This window comes from Bos indicus, chromosome 23 (assembly GCF_029378745.1).
Source record: "Bos indicus isolate NIAB-ARS_2022 breed Sahiwal x Tharparkar chromosome 23, NIAB-ARS_B.indTharparkar_mat_pri_1.0, whole genome shotgun sequence".
Classification (NCBI taxonomy): domain Eukaryota; kingdom Metazoa; phylum Chordata; class Mammalia; order Artiodactyla; family Bovidae; genus Bos; species Bos indicus.
In genome coordinates this window covers 29,907,720-29,926,962 of record NC_091782.1, presented here as the reverse complement: position 1 = coordinate 29,926,962, position 19,243 = coordinate 29,907,720, and the positions used below count along the sequence as shown (strand labels likewise).

Below are 19,243 nucleotides of genomic sequence, written 5' to 3'. Positions count from 1 at the left end.
CCTGCTGAATCCCCATCCTTATGCATATGGGCAAGACAGGAACTCAGATGACTTCCAGATCTCTGTAGGTTCGTGGCTGTGACAAGTGCATCTGAACATTCAAAGACCTGCTCATTGGCAAAGAAGCAGCCTAGAGTCAAAATTAAGAAATCGTGGTATTTTATTTTTCCATTTCATAGAAGCACCATCGGCTCCTGACAGTTCCCAGTGGTTGGCCACCAGGTGGCAGTAGAGAGAACATAGTGCCGCCAGCCCTGCCTCTGAGTTCCAGGGGTGGGGAAGAGGAGCTGGGAGGTGGAGGTAGGGATATTATGCTGTCAGAGAAAAAAGGAGAGGGAAAGTGGGGCTTAAATTCCGATCTCAAGAGGGGACAGAAAATATGCACAAAATCTTCAGAATAAAACTGAAGGAATGAGGAAAGGAATTAAGGAGTTAAGCTAAATTGGGGAGAATTCAAGGGGAATCAGAAGGGTAGAGATGGGTTTGAGAGCAGAAGTCCAGGATGCCTCTGGGGGCCCGTTATCTGTACTCCTCCCTGGGTGGGTCAAGGTCTGGCTCCTCGTGAGATCCGTGGTCCACCTCAGGGGCAGGTGGCCAGGGGTTTTCTGGAGGCTGGGGTCCTGCGGGCCAGGGGTCGTCAGGCCGAGGAGGTTGAGGGGGATCAGTTCTAGGGGGTTCAGGAGGCCAGACTCCAGAATCAGGCAGGTCTCTCCAGGGACGATTGGGGCCTGGAGGTGGAGGATCCTCAAAGAGCGGGGGTGCCCCTGGCCAGGGGTCACCAGGGATTGGGGGGCCCTGAGGCAATGGTGGAGGGCCCTCCTCCTCTGAGATCTCTCTGGATGAGGGGGAAGGCTGGTCTCCACTGCCTGAGATGCCTGCAGAAGGAAGGAGGAAGGTAAGAGGTTGTGAGGGACCCTCTCTCCCAGCAGGTAGGACCCAAGGAGCATCGCCTCTCTGTGATGGACCACAGCCTGAGCTGATCTCACAAACAGAACTCAAAAGTAACTCTCCACGCATTCGCAGAATACTAACACGATCTTAAAATGACATGAAACCCTGTCCTGAACTACTGACTGGACCAACTTTAAACTGACATGACCTCCCTTTCCCCACATAAGCTCCATCCAACCCTGTTTGGGACACCCCACTGTGAGGACCCCTATACCTGTCTGAGGTCCCAAAGCTGTCTACACCCTGGCCCCATGTGGCACCCAGATCCCATCTCTACAATGACCTTCTCCCCCTTAACAGAGACCCCAGCTCTGATTAACACTTGCCTGCACACCTGAATGCTGATCCAAATCACCACATGGAGCTAAAGCCAAACCAGCAAAGTCTATCCTGTGCTAAAATGAACCTGCTCACATCACCTCCATCCCCTCACATGCATCTCCCAGGATCTCCCAGAATCTCCCTTTCCTTACGCATCCATCTCAGCCTCGCCTCATCCTGACTGTCCCCCATTACCCCAAATCACACTCTGGGCCTCTGTTCCCAGCTCACCTCCAGCAAACAGGCAAAGGACCAAGATCCCTAGGAGTTTCCAGTTGAGCATCTTGACTATCTCCTGGACCCCAAAGTCAGGGGTCAGCTGAGTCTGGGAGCCTGGGAACCCTAAGAGGCTTTATAGGGGAGGAGGGAGAGCGGAGGCTGATCTCTGGGGAGGGGCCGGCCCTGTCACACAAGGAACTGCGTCCAAACCGGACTGGTCCAACCCGTCTGGAAGGCCACGGCTGATGTGTAACCACTGACGGTGGCGTCCCTCATCTTAGTCCCCCAGCTCGGGACCCAGCCACCCAGGTTTTATCAATGACCTAGACCTTGGTCACCCCACCCTTGTTTTCATGTCCCCCTTCGTACACACCCTGCAGCGAACCCTAATAACAGGGACTTCTACCTCTCATCCCTCCAGGTCCCGGGAAGCCAAGGAATGGGAGCAAGCATGCGTGGGGAAGCAGTGTAATTACAGGGGCTGAGAGGCAGGATGCGGGGCAGAGGGCAGGCAACTGGGGGGACAAGGAGGGAGAAGATGGGCGGGGGTGCTCTCTCGAACACCTGGGACACAGCCAGGGCCATCTCAGCTGGTACACCGAGCCTCCTTCACCCGCCCCAGGGTGAACCCTCTTGGGGCTCAGTTCTTCCTGGAATCTGCACTCCCCAGCGTACACCTTCTCCAGGCACGAATGGGGCCTCCCAAGTAGTGACACACGAGGAATTTCATCCAGGAGCCACCTGGGCTGACTGCAGGTGGAGGAGGAAGTACGACATCCCGATTCCTCCTCCCCACGCCAGGGCTGGTTCCAGTCAGTCACACCCAGAGGCTCTGGAAGAAGCTGCCTCAGCTCCCCCTGGCACCTCAGCCTCTTCCTCCTCCCTCTAGCATCTTCACTGCCCTTCCCCTGGTCCTTGGTGGGAACTCTCTGCGCCCCCCTTCTCTCCCCTCATCTTTCAGACATCAGTCTGTCTGGTCTGAGCCGCTCAGAGATGTCCCTTGAACTTTTCTGCAGCAAGGACTCCTCTGTGAGGATCTCCCGAGCCGCTCAGAAGCAAATGCCCAAAACTGAACTCACTTCCTCCACAACCTGGTCTGCTCCCCAGTGGCCAGGATTACCAGTCCCCTGCGGCTCAAGTTTTCAAAGACTCCATTCCTCTCTTTCCTCATCCCATGCCCCCAAACCCATCCTCCACAGCCAGTTGATGGGTCTCTTAAATATGTAAGTCAAATTGTGTGGCTGTTCTCAGTTTAAAAAGTACTCCAAGGGCTGTCTATTTATTTATTTACTTTAATTTGGCTGGACCAGGTCTGAGTTGCGGCATACAGGATCTTTAGTTGTGGCATGTAGAAATCTAGCTCCCTGACCAGGGATCGAACCCAGGCCCCCTGCTTTGGGAGCGCAGAGTCTTAGCCACTGGACCACCAGGAACGTCCCTCCAAGGGCTTTTTATTGACTTAGAGTAAAACCCAAGCTCCACCAGGCCTGGCCTCTCCCTGCAGCACCCTCCCTTGGCTCCCCGCAGCCTCAGGACCTGTCCATCCTGGTGCTTCTCCCAGGTGGCTGCACAGCCCGCTCCTTACCGCACTCCGGCCTCAGCAGCACATCCCTCCGGAGAGAAGCCCTGCCTGTCCCTCATCTAAAGTCACCCCTCCCCACACAGCTAGTTTCTATCATGCCACTGTCATTTTTTCCTCTTCACAGCACTTGTTTGAAACATTCGTTTGTTCATGTAGGTACCCGCCCATCGTCTGTCTCTCCCACCAGAAGGTAAGTGTCTCTGGAGCAGGGACCTACCCGTTAATCAAACCCACCAGTGGCCCCCCAAGGCAGGACGCTGCCTGGCTCTGTGAGTCCTGCTGAGCACGTGAATGTTCTATCTGCCTCGTGCCCTTGCCCTGACCATTTTCCAGAGGTAGTTTTAAAATAAAAGTTAAGAATAAAACAAAACCTGGAGCTTCTCCAAAAACCTCCTGGGCAGCCTAGGAAAGGGGTTTTGAAAAAGGAACCATCTAGAGGAAGAGCTGTATGAGGGACTGGTTCTCACACTTCCCGGACAAGAGAGGCTACGGGGAGAAAACTTCCTTATATTCCCAGAAAGAAGTGACCAAACCATGACTCTGACTGTTGTCATCTTTATTGAGCCACGGGAGAATTCATGACATCTTGGCGGCTGGTGTCCCTGAGGGCGGCTGGAGGAAGTCCCCTTCCCGACCCATTCCCCTTCCATCCTCATCCTCCTGGTCCTCACAGCTGGTCAGAGGCAGACTGAAGAGGAGGTCTGGCTGTCCCCTTCACAAATGGCTTCCTCTTTGGAAATGGCCTCACTCAGGCCCTGCAGATCATCGAGCAAGACAGAAAGGGATCCTGGAGGGACGGGAGGTGGACAAGGGTGTCAGTCACAGTGCCGAGGAACAGCGCAGCTACCGGATGTGTGAGGGTTATAAGGGAGAGAGCTCTTGGCCCAAGGCAGGCTGTGGGCCTCCAGGGTCACAGAGAACAAGGCTCAAGCCCTGCAGAGGGCCTGGGGGAAAGGTTCCCAGGGTCCCCCTGCCCTCCGTCCCTTACCTTTGATGGACTCCTTGGTGCAGAGGGCCGCTGCTGGGGGTGTGGGTGCTGACGACTCTGAGGGCTTCGGGCTGGGCTCCGCAGGTACGCCCTTATCCGACGGGGAAGGAAGAACTGCCAACAGTCGCTGCTGCTTGTAACGGGAGAGGAGACCCTCCTGCTGCAAGGTGGCCTGGGAAGGAGAGGGTTAAATGCCACCGAGCCCAGGCAGGGCCCCCTCCCCTCTCCACAGCTCTGCTCCCCAACCAGCCCACAAGGGCCCAGTCTCTCCGCCTCCTACCAGCATGAGGTTCTTGTCCCTCTCCAGCTCCTTCAGGCGCTGGGTCAGCCGCTGCCCCTCCTCCTTCCGGGCCTCATCCTGCAGGCGCCGGAGCTCCTGGTTCCGCTCCTTTTCCCGGGTGGCTTTGCGCTGGATCTGGCGTAGGGAGACCACTGCAGGAAAGCCAGGCCACAGAGGGGATGGGTGTTGGCAGCCTAGAGGCTGCGAGGCACTGAGAACACAAGCCTAGAAGGATGGGCGGCACACGGGGTCCCCAGCTCTGTGACTCAGGGAGCCATGGACGCTTTGTGGCATTCAGTCTCTTCTGTACAGATGGAGGGGTGGCTGATGCTCTAGAATCTTGTGAATCTATGAACCCAAAGTACCTCCCCCATCCCTGAAGCTTCCTGGAGGACAGGAGGGAAAATCTGAATAGGGACTGGATATCAGATTTTGTGTTCATTTTCTTAAAGTGTGACCATGGTATTGAGGTTACATAGGAAAATATTCTCCTTGTGGGATATGCAGCTGAATAGTCAGGTTGTTTGCAGCTTACTCTCAATAACTGCCCCCCAAAATGTATATGTATCAATATGTGTAAATATGCAGATAGACAGGAAATGTGATCAAAGGTTATAAACTGCTGCTCTAACGGGAGAAGGTAGATGAGTATCCATCACATGATTCTTTTAACTTGGCTAAGTGTTTGAAATTCTTCCCAATAAGAATTGGGGGTAATCGTTGGTATGTCACGTTGCCTCTGTGACTGGGGGGTGACTGGGACGAGCTGGGGGGATCTGAGGCTGGTCAAGTGCTATTGTTGGATCTGGGCACTGGCTATACAGGTGTGTTTACCACTTGAGAATTCATCTTCCTTGATAACTTCATGACTTGCATACTTCAAAGAGAAAAAGCTTTCAAAATAGTTTTGACAATAATCTCATGCCTTAATACCTCCTCCTTCTTGGAAGCCCACGTGCCTCCCAGCCACTCTCACCAGCCTTGGTGTGTTCCCTACGAGCCTCGTTCAGTCTCCTCTCTGATTCTGAGAGCTGTTCCCGCAGCCGACCTTCCACTTCGGCCACCTTCTCCTGCAGCGCTGGGGTGGAGGTGCACACAGCGCATCAGGGGAGCCTGGGGTCATGGTTCCCACCGCTCCCGACCCCAGGACTGCCCCTGTCCGCTCCTGCACACCTTGCCCATAGATCTCCTGCTGCTGGGTCAGCTCCTTCCGGAGGCTGGCAGCCTCTGCCGTGCTCTCCTGCTGGCCCTGGCGAGCTGCCTCCAACTGTAGCCCCAGACTGGCCAGGGACTCCTGCGTGCGCTGCAGCTCCTGCTCCAGCTGCTGGGCCACCTCACTCAGCTTCTGCCGCTCTGCCTCCCCTGGGAAGAGGAGGTGCCCACTCAAGTTCCTCCCTGCCCTAGACCCCAGCTCTTCCCTCCTCCTCTTTCTCCCCAAGGCCCCATGACTCTGGCCCCCCGCTCGTGCTCGCTGACTTGGAAGCACCAGGCGTACCTTGCTCCCGGGCCCGGCCCACCTCCTGCTGGATGATGTGGGCGCTCAGCTGCAGTTCTGCGTCCAGACGGTCCCGCTCCTCCCGCAGCTGCTCCAGCTCAAGGCTCATGTCTGTGGTCGGTGGGGGTGGCGGGCAGCTGAGACAGGAAGGGAAACAGAGATGGGGGAAATCACCCAGCTGCCTGACCCCTAAGCCCTTATCCTTCCTCCATCCTCGTGTTTTTCAGGTCCCAGCAACCAACACCCTAAAGCCCCACTCCTGCCCCCCAGTAAATCTAAAGTGGCCCGGACTTCACCTCTCCTGGCGCAGCTGAGCAAGGGCCACTTTTCGAGCCATCAGGCCTGGGGAGAAAAGGCAGAGAGCGTGAGACGTGCGTTTGCAAAGAGGAGGGGAAACAGGGGCGTAAGGAGATGCTCAGACCGGGGAGGAGGAGGCAGGAGGGTAGGTGTAGGATGAGAGAGCTGGTGGGGCAGGGGCAGGGGCAGGGCGCGGCTGGCAGTCGCCCTACCCACCCCGAATAGTGTGGACCTTGCGGACGGCATAGCTGACTCGGCTGCTGAGGCTGGGCAGCCGGGCTGCGGCACGCTCCACCTCGGCCACGGTGCCCTGGAGCCAGGTCTGAAAGCTGGAGAGGACACGAGGTCACCAAATCCTCAACCCCACCTCATTTCCAAAAGGACTCGACCCCCTTTATCTTGTGCTGCTATGTACATGGAGAAAGTAGGGAAGGGGGATCAGCCCAAGGGAAAGAGAAGCTGAAGCCGACATCCAAAGCCGAGGAAGGGTTGTTACCTGTGCAAAGAAACCTGTGCTTCTCAGCAGTCTAGTTTCTAAAGGTTCTACAACAAAAGCTGTGAAGGAAACACCTAGGAAGCTGGTATGAGAGACAGGCTTGCAACTGATTAAAAAGGAAACTGGCATACGCTTTATTAACAGATGGAATATCTAGTAAGCAAGTAGAGGCAGACCTCGGATATACTGTGGGTTTAGTTCCAGACCACTGCAACAAAGCAAATACGGCAAAGCAGTACCGCAAAGAAAAAGTCGAATAGATTTTCTGGTTTCCCAGTGCTTATAAAAGTTATGTTTATGCCATACTGTAGTCCACTAAGTGTGCAATAGCACTATGTCTTAAAAAACAACTAAACATTTAAAGACAGCATTAATTTGAAAAGAACGCTGCTGGGGAAAATAGTCCCAATAGACTTGCTTGACGCAGAGGTGCCACAAACCTTTAGCTTGTAAAAAATGCAATATCTGTCAATGACAAAACAAAGTACAATAAAACAAGGTACGCCTGTGGGTCTTCAACTTTAAAAGAAAAAAATTGGTTAAATTTTTTTCCAACTCAACAGGGCATGCCTGCAAAATTTTAAAGAAAGAAAGAAAGATCAAGTGTCTATACTCCCCATCTTTGAACAGTTCTGAAAGTGGAGATCCTCCTGTGCTGTGCTAAGTCACTTCAGTCATGTCTGACTCTTTGCAACCCCATGCACTGTAGCCCATCGGGCTCCTCTGTCCAAGGAATTCTCCAGGCAAGAATACTGGAGTGGGTTGCCATGCCCTCCTCCAGGGGATCTTCACGATCCAGGGATCAAACCCACATCTCTTACATCTCCTACTAGGTGCTCTGTTTAGCTCAAGCTGTTATTAACTGCAGGAGGAAGTTAACCTCATCTCAGCCAAACATGCAGTGGGTAGGAGTCCTAACAAGTGACCCTGGTGAGAATGTGGCAAGGTGGCGGGGCAGGGGGGGTGGTGCCCCATAAAAAACAAACAGACTTTACAGGGCTAGATACTTCCAGCCCTGCTTCCTCCAGACGACCAGCCTTGCAGCCCCGCTTGCCCGAGGCTCTTAAACCTCAAGATGCCCAGGAAGCTGGGGAAGCAGGAATGCTATTCCACCCACTCTCCACCCCAGATACCTGCTGACAGCACTGGCCACAAGCCTCAGCTGCTCCTCCGCTGGGGCTGCCTGTTGCTTCCTCCGGCGCCGGGCCTCCTGAGTGCGGCTCAGCTCCATCTGCAGGGCCTAGGAAGGGTGAGGTAAAGAAAGGGATCCCCTGCCTGGGGTCTCCCTACCATCCCTCAGCCTCTGCCTGTCTCAGAAGCTGACCTTGGCGCCCATCCGCTCCACCTCCACCTCGGCAGCTTTGTCCTGCAGGGAGCGCTGCAGGATGACCTGCTCCTGGCACTGGGTTTCCACTCTTTCCTGGAGCTCTGCCACCTGGGAAAGGAGAGGAGGCAGGTCCAGAGCAGAAAGCTGTAAGGTGGGGGTGGGGGAAGCATTGGGAAGGCAGGGGCAGGTGCAGAGATCTCTGAAAGGCCACGCTGACAGACAAGAAGCCCAGTTCTTGAGAATGGAGTCTGAGTCCGGATTTCCTTCCAGAAGCATGTTCCATGTGCCCACATCTTGAGGAACTGCCCTGTGACCTGCCCGTAAGGACCCATAGCCTTGGCCCATGCCACCCACCGGTCCTTGAACATTGTTACCTCCTGGAAGTGGCCGTCCTACCTAAGGTCAGCCCACCTCACAAAGTGTAAGCCTCACGAGAGCAGGTCTTTGTGGACCTTTGCTCAGGGCTGTGCAGCCAGCACAGGGGAGCCACCCAAATATCTGGTGAATAAACGCCATCCCTTCCGCAAGGAGCAGGGAGCTGGGGGAGAGCACTGGAGGAAGTGGGCTCCAGGCAACCTGTCCCTTCAGTCGCTCCACGCATTCTCTGTGCTCCAGCTCCTGGGCCTTCAGCTGCACCATGAGGGCAAACACCTTCTCCCGCCAGCGCTTCAACAGGGACTGGCACTTCTTGGTGAACTCAGGCTCCAGGCAGTCTGAAGGCTGAACCTGCAGGGAGGAAGCAGGGAGAATGGGGGATCCTGGGGGAGCAGAGGAAGGTTTCTCCTATCTTGCCCTGGCATCAGGAGCCACAGCAAGGAGAGGTGTTCAGGGGAAGAAAGATGTCAGCAGGTTCTGAGTGGCACACCAACCCCTCCTGTGCACAGGGGCCGAGGGGCCTGGGCCAGGGGCCTACCTTCCGGGCCAGCTCCTCCTCCTGCATGCAGAGGATGTGTGTGAGGCTCTGCACGCGCACCTGCAGCAGCTCGGTAGTGGTGTGCAAGCTGTCCCGGTCCTCCTGCAGGTGCTGGGGGAGGGGTGGGGACAGAGGGCAGCCGCCTCCATCAGGTCTGCCAGTGGCCCTCAGGTGGCGCCCAACCTGCGCACCCCTCGATGGCACTGCCTTTTCTCCTGGGGACTGTGTTCTTCTCCAGGGCCCCTTGCCCAGGACTTGAGCCCCCGTGTTCCATCGCAGGCCGGGCACTCTCTCACCTGGACAGTTTCTAGAAGCTCCTGTCGCTCTGATTCCCATGCCTGGCTGCGGACCTCCGGAGGGACCTGCTCCCCCACATACCTCCTCAGGTTCTCAACCAAGGTCACCTGAGCCTCCAAGTCCTCTTGGGTCTTGCTAGGGTTGGGGTGGGAGCAGAGTAGCCATCAGGGGGCCACCCTGGAGACCCATTTCCCCACCAACCCACCACTTGCCAGGTCCTCCTGGGGTCGCCCACCCCCCAGAACTCACCTCAGTTGCTTCCGCAGCAGCTCAGCCTCCCTCTGGGCCGCAGCCAGCTCCTTGGTTTCCCCTGACCTCCGGGTTTCCAGATTATTCAGAGACTTCTCCAGGCCCCCAGCTTTGCTGGTCAAACTGGAAAGGGCCTCCTGGTGAGCCTGGGTCAAGGAGGAGAGCTGCAGAGAGAAGAAAAGACTCAGCAGGGGCCAGCTGGCCCACACCTGGGCTTTCCAAACCCACCCCCTGCTTCATCATTGGCCTTTACTCCCACTTTCTGTGACCCTGGACAATCACCCGAGAAATCATCTAACTGCACATGGCAAAACAGAGACCATCCTTGGCGCTTCACTTCCCATCACCCTCCAGTCCGTCAGCAGTTCCTGTCAGGCCTCCCCCAAGAACACTGTCACTTCTCTCCATAACCAGGACCACCAGCCTTAGGTAAACCACCTCATCTCTGGCCTGGACAATGGCAACAATCTCCTGACCGGTCTTAGAATCCTACAGTGGCTTCCCACAGCGTTCAGACCAGCATCTTCCCTGGGTCTGTGAAGCCTGTGTCAGGCCTCGGCCTCTGCCAGCTCTTGGCCTCTGAGCTCACATTCTGTCTCTCCACTGCCCACTCTGCTGCAGCCACAGTGCTCTCTCATCATCCGCCCCCCGCCCCAAAAGTCTGCTCCTTCCCACCTCAGAGTCTACCCAGAGGCCTGCTTCCCCTAGATCCTCAGATCTCCATGACATCGCCTCCCGGGGCCGCTACTCCCCACCCACCACCACCCAGTCCTGTCATCTGTTCATGCCCTTCCTGCACTTCTCATTACAAAATGATCCTGCTTCTGCACCTGCTTACTATCTACTTCCTGCCATCCGGAAGGAAGCCCCAGGAAGGCAGGGAGCTTGTCTCTTTCTCACAGCACCTCCAGCAGTGGTAAAGGTATCAGATACGCTGAAGGAGTCATGCTGTGGCGGGTGAAGGAGTGGAAGTGGCTGCCCTCACTTCCGGCCTGCCTGCCTCTAGCCCTATCTCCGTACCACAGTCACTGTGAGCTTTTTGGACATGAATCACAAAACTTCTACATACAAAATACAAATCTGATCATGTCATTTCCTTGTTGAAACCTTTCAGTGGTTGCCCACTGCTCTTAAGGTAAACTATAAAGTTGAACAGGCCCAAGGCCTCACCCTCCAGCACAGCCCCAGAGCCCGTCTTGTCGCTTGTGCTCAAGCCTCTCTGGCCCCCTCCCATGCACATCTACATGCACCAGCCCCATCGCCTCCCCCCAGGCCTACCCACCAGCCAACTTTGATTTAACACAAATGTCGACTGCTTATCATTAAGCATCTTTCATGAACTGAAAAGAGTTTTCTTTGAATGACCTCTTTTGTCCATTTTTCAACTGGATAGCTGTCTTTCCTTTATCGGTTTCTAGGCACACATTACATAGTAGGGATATTAACTTTTTATTGTGGTATGAACTGGAAATATTCTCCCCCAGCTTATCATTCACCCTTTTGTTGTTGTTTAGTTGCTAAGTCGTGTCTGACGCTTTGTGACCCCACGGACTGTAGTGTCAGGCTCCTCTGTCCATGGGATTTCCCAGGCAAGAACACTGGAGTGGGTTGCCATTTCCTTCTCCAGGGGATCTTCCCAACCCAGGGATCAAGCCCAGGTCTCTCGCATTCCAGGCGGATTCTTTACCAGCTGAGCCACCAGGGAAGCCCGTGATTTACCCTCTGATTCTACTTTGTCATTCCTAAGTTTGGTATTATAAAGTCAATATATATCAATCTTTCCTTTAATGGCTCTGGATTGATTCATAGATAGAAAGTCTTTCCCATTCCCAAATCACAAAGGAATTCACCCTCATTTTCTTTCAGTATTTTTACGGTTCCATTTCCGAACACATCGACTGGTTGGGTGGCCTTCCCCAGCCTCTAGACCAGTGGGGCTCCTTTGTCCTCCTTCATAGTACTTCTCCCAATCACAGTTAATTAATTATAGTTAAATAAGGCACTGAATGTGTGTGTCTTCCACTGGGTTGTCAGCTCCACCCACGAGGACAGGGAGTTGACTGATTTGCTTACCCCAGTGTCCCAGCTCTTGTCTCAGGAATGGCAAAGAGGGAGCACGGATGTATGCCTGCTGACTGAATAATCTCCCCTTCCCAGTCCACCTCAGGACCCCTCTCACACCCCTCACTCCCCTTCCCAATGCTCCCAGAGGAACTGGGTACCTGGAGTAAAGTAGGGAGACAAACTACTTCCCCCTGGAAGAGGAAGCAGGGTTTCAGGTGATGGGAGGTCACCTGAGTCTGAGGAGAAAAGGGCAATCTGAATAAGACCAACACACCCAAGTTCTCTCTCTTTCCAGGTCACCTGTATTTTTTTACCTTCACCAAACACCTCATCACTGTTTTCGGCAAAGCCTGCTCTTTGCTGGGGAGCTCCCACCCAGCTCCACTGGGCAGCCGAGCCTTCCCCACATCCAAATTCACCTGTTCTTGGTGCAGCCTCTGAACCTCCTCCAGCTCCCGCTGGCTCCCTTCTTCCAGGTTCTTCCGGACAACCTCGGCCCCAGCCAGGGCGGCACGCAGGCCCTCGGCCTCAGCGCGACCAGCCTTCTCCGCCCGTGCCAGTGCCTCCAGCTCCACGGCCTGAGCCTCCAGCCTCAGCTTCTGCTGCAGTGAGGTCTCCCGTAGCACCCGGACCTCTTCCTCCAGCCGCCGCAGCTCTCGCAGCTGCCGAGAGATCAGCTCAGCCTGCTGGCTCAGGGCCTGTGACCCTGCCAGTTCCGTGCACCTTCAGAGACAGGTTAGCATAGGTGAGACAGGTTAGTCTGGTGGTGAGAGTGGCCAAGGCATAAATGGAGACAGGAGAAGAGAGGATCCCTCTGCTCCTATGCGCAGAGATGGCAAGGAATGAAGCTGGGCCATGGGGATCTCTGCATGCCATCACCATCATCATTCAAGGCAGCCCTACTAAGCATATCTGGGTCCACAGGACTTGAAAAGCTAGCTGAGTTCATGGACCATAACCTCTCTCGAAGGCAATATACAGACAGACGTGTTAACCATCACACGTGCACATCATTAGGCTATGCATTCTGAATTAGAGAAGTCTGAAGGACACTGAGACTGCTGAATTCTGACTTAAGGGCAGGGAAAAGTTTGATGGAGGTACAAAGAGAGGTGATGGCTTCCAGTGTCAGTATGGCAAAGCCAGGCGCCAGTTAAGATTATTTAACTGTTAGATATCCTGCATGAGAAGTCTGAGAGGGCAGCACCTCAATAAATCACAAAGTCCCAACCTCTAGAGAGCTGAAACCAGCTTATAAGATGATTCTTGACACAGTTCCCTCACTTAGGCCCAGAACCAAAGCACTTTAAAAAAATTATTTTTTCCGCTGTGCTGTGCAGCTTGTGGGATCTTAGTTCCCAAAGCAGGGACTGAACCCATGTCCTTCTCAGTGAAAGCTTGGGATCCTAACCACTGGACTCCCCAGTACTTTTTTACAGGATCTGTAGCCTATAGAAATTAAGTGACTGGACAAAGGACCCCTAGGGGGTAGCCAAACAAGCCACAGAGAGTCTCCATCCCCTGACGCTCTCACACTCCTCTTTCATCATCCTGCTTCTTTCCCTTTGACAGGGTCCCAGGGAGACCCAACTGCAATCCTACTCAAGAACAAAATGGCAGAAGGATGGTCCAGTACATGTGGGAAAAGATTCACACGAAACATCAAGAATTTTCATAGACAACACACTGACAGAGAGCATGGCCAGCTCCACCAGATGAACTCATACTACTACAGCACCCAGTCTGTGTCCCAGCCCACACTTCTTCAGCCTGCCTTATACTACACTTAGTACAATCAGCTATGGGTCAACCAATTTCTTCCCTTAGGATTTAAAATTCTTTGATATCAGGATCTCTTATTTATTTTTGTTATCTTTGTCCCTAGCATCTAGCACACTGCTATTATTTATGCATTGTAGACACCAACAATTGCTTCTGGAAAAAATGAACAAATTGTGGAACTAAGGGTTGAAATAGGGTAAGGACTCTATTACAGTGAAGAAGGTTCACTGGCAAGCAAGTCCAAGAGAACAGTTACATTAGATCGTACCTGCCTCTCCACTCTGGTTCCTGCCCCTTGCCAGAAACTTCCTGTTCCCACATGGTCACTTGAGGTCTCTGGTTGTCTGGCCGCCTCTCTAAGACATCTTGATGGGTTGGGCGCTGGACCAGGGGAGTGTCTGAGGCCCATGTGGGAGCCATTCTCGGCAGTGTTGGAAGGGGCCGAACTTGGAAGTGGGATGGGGGAATCAGCCCAGTGGAACCTAAAGAATCATAAGGACAAAGGTACTCAGTTCTCCAGGGAGACACAATCACCAGTCCCCATGCCAGATCCCACTAACCTGAAGGTCGAAACATCTCCACATTATTTGAAGTCTCTAGAGTCGGTGTACAGCCATCTATGACCCCCTGAACAATAGGAGAAACAAGGACACTCCAATTCAATTTTCAGGCCTTCTTCCAAAGAGAGAGCCCCTACAATAACAAAGTCATAATCCTTAAATAACAGCCAGGTCCATCCAACTCATAGCTTTTCTTATCCTATTTCCCAAAAGAAGCAGAAGTACCCCAAGATCCCTTGCTTGTCTCAGTCTAGTTCCTGACAGACTATGGCAACAGCCATGAGGTGGAGAGAATTTACTGAGACAGGCTGAGGGGCTGTTAAGTTTTACCCATACTTTTAGAATTCTGGATAGTGCCTTTACCCTCCTCCTTAAGTTTCTATGGTCTCTGCAGTTCCTGAAGGAAGGTGACAATTGAGGTATGCGATGCAGGGGCCGTGAGCCCAGTCTCCAGAGTTCTCTCCATGGCTCACCAAGGCCTTGGGGAAGCCCATCCAGACACCACCAAGCCATGACTCCAGGGTCCTTCCCTATCAAAGCGCTGGCCCAAGGCCTGGCCCCTGATGAATGTGGCCACATGTAGCACAGGATACCTCCCCAGAACCCCTGGGGGAATCCAGGCAGCCTAGACTCCTTAGCAGAAAAGCCAGCTAGTTTCGGACATCTCATCCAAACCGTGCCAGCAACTTTCCACTCAGTTTCTCTCTATCGTCCCTTCAGCTTCCATTCCTGCCTCCCATCTGCCTCTCCAGAGTCCTAGAGCAGAGAGAGGGCTTGTTAAGATCTCCCCACCCTCCCACTCGAATTCATCTATTTTTCCTCCCAATCTGGGATCCCTACTCCTCCCTACATCACTATTTGCTTTTATCCTGAAGGAATTATGCTGGCCCCTCACCCTCTCATGTCTCAGTAGCCTACACTCCCTCCCTCCTCTCCCCCAGATCCTCCTGAGTCTTCGCCCTGCTGGACGCTGAGCTCTAAGGCTGTTCTGACCACCTCATTTGTTCCTTTACCCTGCCCTTACACCTCTCCGCCCACCCCCTCTCAGCCCCTTCCCGCCCCCAACTGACTCTTCCCGAATGCCCCTTACCCAGCGCGAGAGACCCCCACAGCCCTTTGGCCACACCCCCTACACCTAGCTCCCGGTCGCCGCTTGGGTCCCTAACCGCGCCTGCGCAAAGCGGGCAGGTTGGCGGGACGCTCTTAAGCCTGTAGGGTTACCACTCCTGGAGGAGGCGGGGAAAAGGCGCACGCAGGCGCAGTAGTGTCTAAAGCCAGGCCCAATTAAGGCGTTAGGGGCATCTCCGCGCCCTGGCGGCTCCTCCCAACTCCGGGAACCCGGGAAAACTTGTGAACTAATCAGAAAAAGCGAAAGGCGGGAGATCCCAGAGCGTCGCCCAATGGAGAAAAGGAGGGCAAACGAAATGGCCAATCAAAAACGGCTCGGGGGACGGGCTCACTCCGCTCGAAGTCCGGACCCGGGAATTCCGAAGGCGGGGTCAGCGATGCCCGCGCGCGGAGGCCGCGCCCCTCCTGGCCCGGGCTTCTTCGCTGTCAAACAGCCGCAGGAGCACCAACCCCGGCCGGATCCCGAGAGGTCCTGGGCTGCGGCATAAGCTGGCATTGCCTGGAGAGGGAACCATTCCGAGACTGCACAGCGCGGTAGATACGAATCCGGGCTGGGGCGGGGAGGGAAAAGGCTGGATTTGTCTTGAATCATCCCGGGAAGCACTTTCCTCTGTTTTTATCCCACCTGGAGAAACCAGAAAGCAGGGGTTTAGCTCCACCTTGTTGGACAACGTAGAGCCCCGTTTGCACTGCCTTTGAGGGGTGACTGAGTACGCTTCCCACTGGGGTTCAAACTAGCTAGTTATGAATGAGGGATTGGTTTAGAAGAGTGAAGCGTGAGCTAGCAGGAGGGTTACTCTATTAGGAAAAGCAGGTTTGACAGGAAGAAGCTTCTCTTCTCCAAATTACACTGAAGTGGCAAGTTAGTATATCACACAGAAGCAGCACCCCTCCCCCCGCCACACACACACCTACAGTTCTAATTTCCCTAGAAACTGCCTAATGTATTGTTGACTTGCCCAGATTGAAGGCTCCTGGAATATTTTGCGGTCTGAGAATCCGATTCAACTTCGTGCCACAGGACGCGTTCTATTTTGCACTACACTGGAACTTTCACCAAATTTTTTCAGTTGCAAAGCTGTTGACAGCCAATTTTACATCGCATCCTAGGCTCCCTGCACCCTGAATTTGCCCTACTCAGGGAGTGTGCTCAAAGTCGAACTTGCACAAAACATAGCTCAAGTTTGCGTCAGACGGAAAGTGAATTTAGGCCAGCTGTGCACGGCCCAGGGAGAGGACAAGGTGATGGATTCCTGAGGTGAAGTGGTGGTGCCGAGGGGGCCCCGCCCATGCTGCCCTGCTTCCAGCTGCTGCGCATTGGGGTCGGCAAGGGTGTCGATCTCCACACCTTCCACCCACCCAGTGGAGCTGGCTGCACCTACCGCTTGGGCTGCAGGGCCGATCTCTGTGATGTGACCCTGCGGCCACAGCACGAGCCAGGCTTCATCTCTGGGGTCCACGCAGAGCTGCATGCGGAGCGCCAGGGTGATGACTGGAGGGTCAGCCTGGAGAACCACAGCAGCCAAGGTGAGGAGTGAGCAGGGCAGCCTTATGCTGGGGCAGTCGCAGTTCTGGGCTATAATGAATTAAAAGAGCCAACAGGGATTCTGCCGGCCTCCCAAACTCCCCATCAGGTTGGATGGACGGTTGTCATGCAGACTTATGTCTTTCCACCAGAAATGTGCAGTGTCAGAAGCTCTTTGTGGGGCTGATCCTGTTTAGCTCATAGAGGGGGTGGGAGGTAGATCCACAGACTGGAGCCATCACAGTGGGGTTGTTCTGAGACCATGGTGGGTGGTGAGGGGGCAAGCTTAGACTTCAGTTTCTAGATTGTTTAGACATTTGTTCTTGCCTTAGGGCAGTTGTGAAATCTGTTGAATTATCTTAATTATCTGGACATGTGCCTTACTCCCTGACTTGGAGGCAGTTAGGCAGCCTCAGAAGGCCTGGGTTTACATGAGTTCTGCTGTTGGCCCCTGGTAACGTCACTCAGACCTGCCACTCCACCTCTCTAGGTCTTAGTTTCCTAGAATATGTCTTTGTGAGTGAGGAGTGTTGTGGGTATTGGATAATTTCAACTGGCCAACATTAATTTCCTGTTTATTATTATGAGCCAAGAACTGTTTTATGTGCATTAAATATAGGTGAGCACAAATGCCCCATTTTACAAAGAAAATGAAACATAAAGAGGCTGACTTGTCCAGGGTCACATGACAGGTAAATGGTGGAATTTGAACCCAGATAGTCTGAGCTATGCTGATAAGTGCTGAGTTGGAGCTGAGAGTTGAGCGTCTCTGAGACCCAGACCTCAGTGGATTGAGGGAAGTTCATTCCATGTGCCTTGAGGGAGAGCATAAGGAAAAATAATAATATTCTTAGCTCACAGGGAGTTTCTTATCTGATGACACCTACTACTGAGGGACTTAGAATGTAAGGATTTCATGACATGCATGTGTTCTTCCTCGTATTCCCCAGAAAACCAGACAGGACCAGATTTCTCCACTGCTGACCAGTCATTTGTTTTTGTCATTCTCTGTATCTGTCTGGTGCCCCACAATCAACAGGGACTTTGGTCAATAATGTCCGACTCCCAAGGGGTCACAGGCTGGAGTTGAGTGATGGTGATCTTCTGACCTTTGGCCCTGAAGGGCCCCCAGGAACCAGCCCTTCAGAGTTCTACTTGTTTCAGCAAGTCCGAGTCAAACCTCAAGATTTTGCTGCCATTACCACCCCGCGGTCTAGGGGAGAAGAGGGAACCGGGATTGGTTTCCGGCCCATGCTGCCCTCCCAGGGGGCTCCACAGCGTCCCCTCAGCACCCTCTCCCCAGCCCCCAAAGCAACCCTGATCCTCAACTCCATTGGCAGCCTCAGCAAGCTCCACTCCCAGCCCCTCACCTTCTCACGGAGTGGGGGTGGGCCACAGAGTCCGCCTGGTCCCACTCCCACCGGGGAAGTGGGGACTGCCCCTTCTGCCCCACCCCCAAGAAACCGGAGGAAGTCAGCTCACCGCGTGTTGGAAGAACTGGATGATGAGAGAGAGGCTCCCAAGAGCCCCTCACCAGTCCTGCCGGAGCCTAGGAAGAAACTCCGTGTAGAAAAAACCCCAGTGACACCCAGTGGGTAAGTCAACTTGGCTTTATTTCACTGCCTTTGGTTTTTTAAGAGCCCTAGGCTGAGATGTACCTATCTGCTTGGGTGGTGGGGGTGGGAGGTGGAACACCTGTTGTGATGACAAAATCTGGGTTAGCTGTGCTAGCCAGATTCACCATTAATCTAGTGAATCTCTATGGGTTCCCTCTGCAGTTATCTAGGGGGAAGTTCCAGGCTTCTGCAGGTTTCCAGTGACCTTGGTTTTTGTGTCCCTTTCTTCAGAAATCGACGCGGGCGTCCTCGGAAGCACCCAATGAGCAACCCCAGGGCTCCCCCTGCAGTTGGGGGTGGGGAGCCCTGTGCAGCCCCTTGTTGCTGCCTACCCCAAGAAGAGACAGTGGCCTGGGTTCAGTGTGATGGCTGTGACATCTGGTTCCACGTGGCCTGTGTTGGTTGCAGCATTCAGGCTGCCAGGGAGGCCGACTTCCGGTGCCCAGGCTGTCGTGCAGGCATCCAGACCTAAGGCCCACCGCCAAAGCACCAGAGGACAGAGCCAGCACCTCCAGGCCAGGGATGGACAGTGAGGGTGCCAATGGGTCCTAAGAGCTGCCCTCTTCTATCCTTGCCTCTCCAGGAGGGAATGACTCAGGAGAAGGGTCCACTCCTGTGGATTATCAATTCAAGGCCTGGAGCAGGGCCTTGTGGCCAAGGTGACAGAAGAGATGGCTTCCTGCCAAAGACATTGCTGCCTCCAGGAAGTTACCAGTGAGCTGGAAATACCCACTGTCACAAGCTGTAGGTCCTTGTTGTCATGGACACTAGAATGTTTGTGGTCAAGAGCATCCATCAATTGTAGAGGTCATGCCTGGGAAGTTATAAGCCCCAGCCTTGAACAAGGAAGTTCTTAATGTTTTTGATGGTATCCCTAAGGCATCTCTGGGAAAACCTAGAGCACAGACCCCAAACTTCCTTACATTGTGGGTGGTCCTGCTGCTGACCACAATCACTGTGACCTGACTTCTCAGAGCTTTGCTTCCATTTCCAAATAAAGAATGAGCAGCTTTATACGCTCTAAAGTATTTACTCTTTGTGTGGGTCTGATACTCCTTGCTTTCTAGTTCTTGAGAGAATGGAGTTGGTTAGTCTGGAAAATTAATTCAGATACTTATAGGAAGAGACAAGCAGATGAGGCAGAGGAAAACAG

At 53.9% G+C, this 19,243-nt stretch overlaps 3 protein-coding genes across 8 annotated transcripts; 1 reads left to right on the top strand and 2 right to left on the bottom strand.

The window, feature by feature from the left end:
• Positions 1-150: 150 nt before the first annotated feature.
• On the bottom strand, positions 151-1,617 carry PSORS1C2 (psoriasis susceptibility 1 candidate 2). Its single transcript, XM_019985864.2, has 2 exons — positions 1,504-1,617; positions 151-875 (listed from the first exon to the last, which is right to left on the bottom strand). The coding sequence occupies exons 1-2, from the start codon at positions 1,553-1,555 to the stop codon at positions 520-522; spliced, it is 408 nt and encodes a 135-aa protein (XP_019841423.2). The 5' UTR covers positions 1,556-1,617; the 3' UTR covers positions 151-519.
• Positions 1,618-3,614: 1,997 nt separating this feature from the next.
• On the bottom strand, positions 3,615-15,045 carry CCHCR1 (coiled-coil alpha-helical rod protein 1). Of its 5 annotated transcripts, none has more exons than XM_019985793.2 (18): positions 14,912-15,045; positions 13,822-13,888; positions 13,530-13,743; positions 11,899-12,202; positions 9,416-9,579; positions 9,166-9,301; positions 8,870-8,980; positions 8,533-8,682; positions 7,954-8,064; positions 7,763-7,869; positions 6,350-6,462; positions 6,133-6,178; positions 5,837-5,973; positions 5,515-5,703; positions 5,318-5,419; positions 4,342-4,493; positions 4,062-4,233; positions 3,615-3,860 (listed from the first exon to the last, which is right to left on the bottom strand). In XM_019985793.2, the coding sequence occupies exons 2-18, from the start codon at positions 13,835-13,837 to the stop codon at positions 3,751-3,753; spliced, it is 2,334 nt and encodes a 777-aa protein (XP_019841352.2). In that variant the 5' UTR covers positions 13,838-13,888; positions 14,912-15,045; the 3' UTR covers positions 3,615-3,750. The 5 variants fall into 5 exon arrangements, with proteins under 5 accessions (XP_019841352.2, XP_019841351.2, XP_070634328.1 ...); XM_019985792.2 differs by having other exon boundaries at positions 13,822-13,954; positions 14,912-15,032; XM_070778227.1 differs by lacking the exon at positions 14,912-15,045 and adding an exon at positions 14,158-14,794 and having other exon boundaries at positions 4,062-4,191.
• Positions 15,046-15,265: 220 nt separating this feature from the next.
• Positions 15,266-19,122, top strand: TCF19 (transcription factor 19). 2 transcript variants are annotated; one of them, XM_019985839.2, is made up of 4 exons: positions 15,266-15,483; positions 15,913-16,476; positions 17,514-18,069; positions 18,322-19,122. In XM_019985839.2, exons 2-4 carry the CDS (start codon positions 16,239-16,241, stop codon positions 18,560-18,562), a joined length of 1,035 nt encoding a protein of 344 aa, XP_019841398.2. In that variant the 5' UTR covers positions 15,266-15,483; positions 15,913-16,238; the 3' UTR covers positions 18,563-19,122. The 2 variants fall into 2 exon arrangements, with proteins under 2 accessions (XP_019841398.2, XP_019841399.2); XM_019985840.2 differs by lacking the exon at positions 15,266-15,483 and having other exon boundaries at positions 15,494-16,476.
• Positions 19,123-19,243: the final 121 nt, after the last annotated feature.

What these genes read in the sequence shown, in the direction of transcription:
- PSORS1C2 (XM_019985864.2), bottom strand. Translation starts at nt 1,555, where the DNA reads ATGCTCAACTGGAAACTCCTAGGGATCTTGGTCCTTTGCCTGTTTGCT. An exon ending in CCTTTGCCTGTTTGCTGGAG is followed by an intron (nt 876 to 1,503) that starts GTGAGCTGGGAA and finishes TTCCTTCTGCAG; the next exon opens with GCATCTCAGGCAGTGGAGAC.
- CCHCR1 (XM_070778226.1), bottom strand. Translation starts at nt 14,490, where the DNA reads ATGAGATGTCCGAAACTAGCTGGCTTTTCTGCTAAGGAGTCTAGGCTG. An exon ending in AGGAGGAGCTGGCCCGGAAG is followed by an intron (nt 8,683 to 8,869) that starts GTAGGCCCCTGG and finishes TCCTCCCTGCAG; the next exon opens with GTTCAGCCTTCAGACTGCCT. An exon ending in TGGAGCGGATGGGCGCCAAG is followed by an intron (nt 7,870 to 7,953) that starts GTCAGCTTCTGA and finishes CACCCTTCCTAG; the next exon opens with GCCCTGCAGATGGAGCTGAG.
- TCF19 (XM_019985839.2), top strand. Translation starts at nt 16,239, where the DNA reads ATGCTGCCCTGCTTCCAGCTGCTGCGCATTGGGGTCGGCAAGGGTGTC. An exon ending in GGAGAACCACAGCAGCCAAG is followed by an intron (nt 16,477 to 17,513) that starts GTGAGGAGTGAG and finishes CACAATCAACAG; the next exon opens with GGACTTTGGTCAATAATGTC. An exon ending in ACCCCAGTGACACCCAGTGG is followed by an intron (nt 18,070 to 18,321) that starts GTAAGTCAACTT and finishes CCCTTTCTTCAG; the next exon opens with AAATCGACGCGGGCGTCCTC.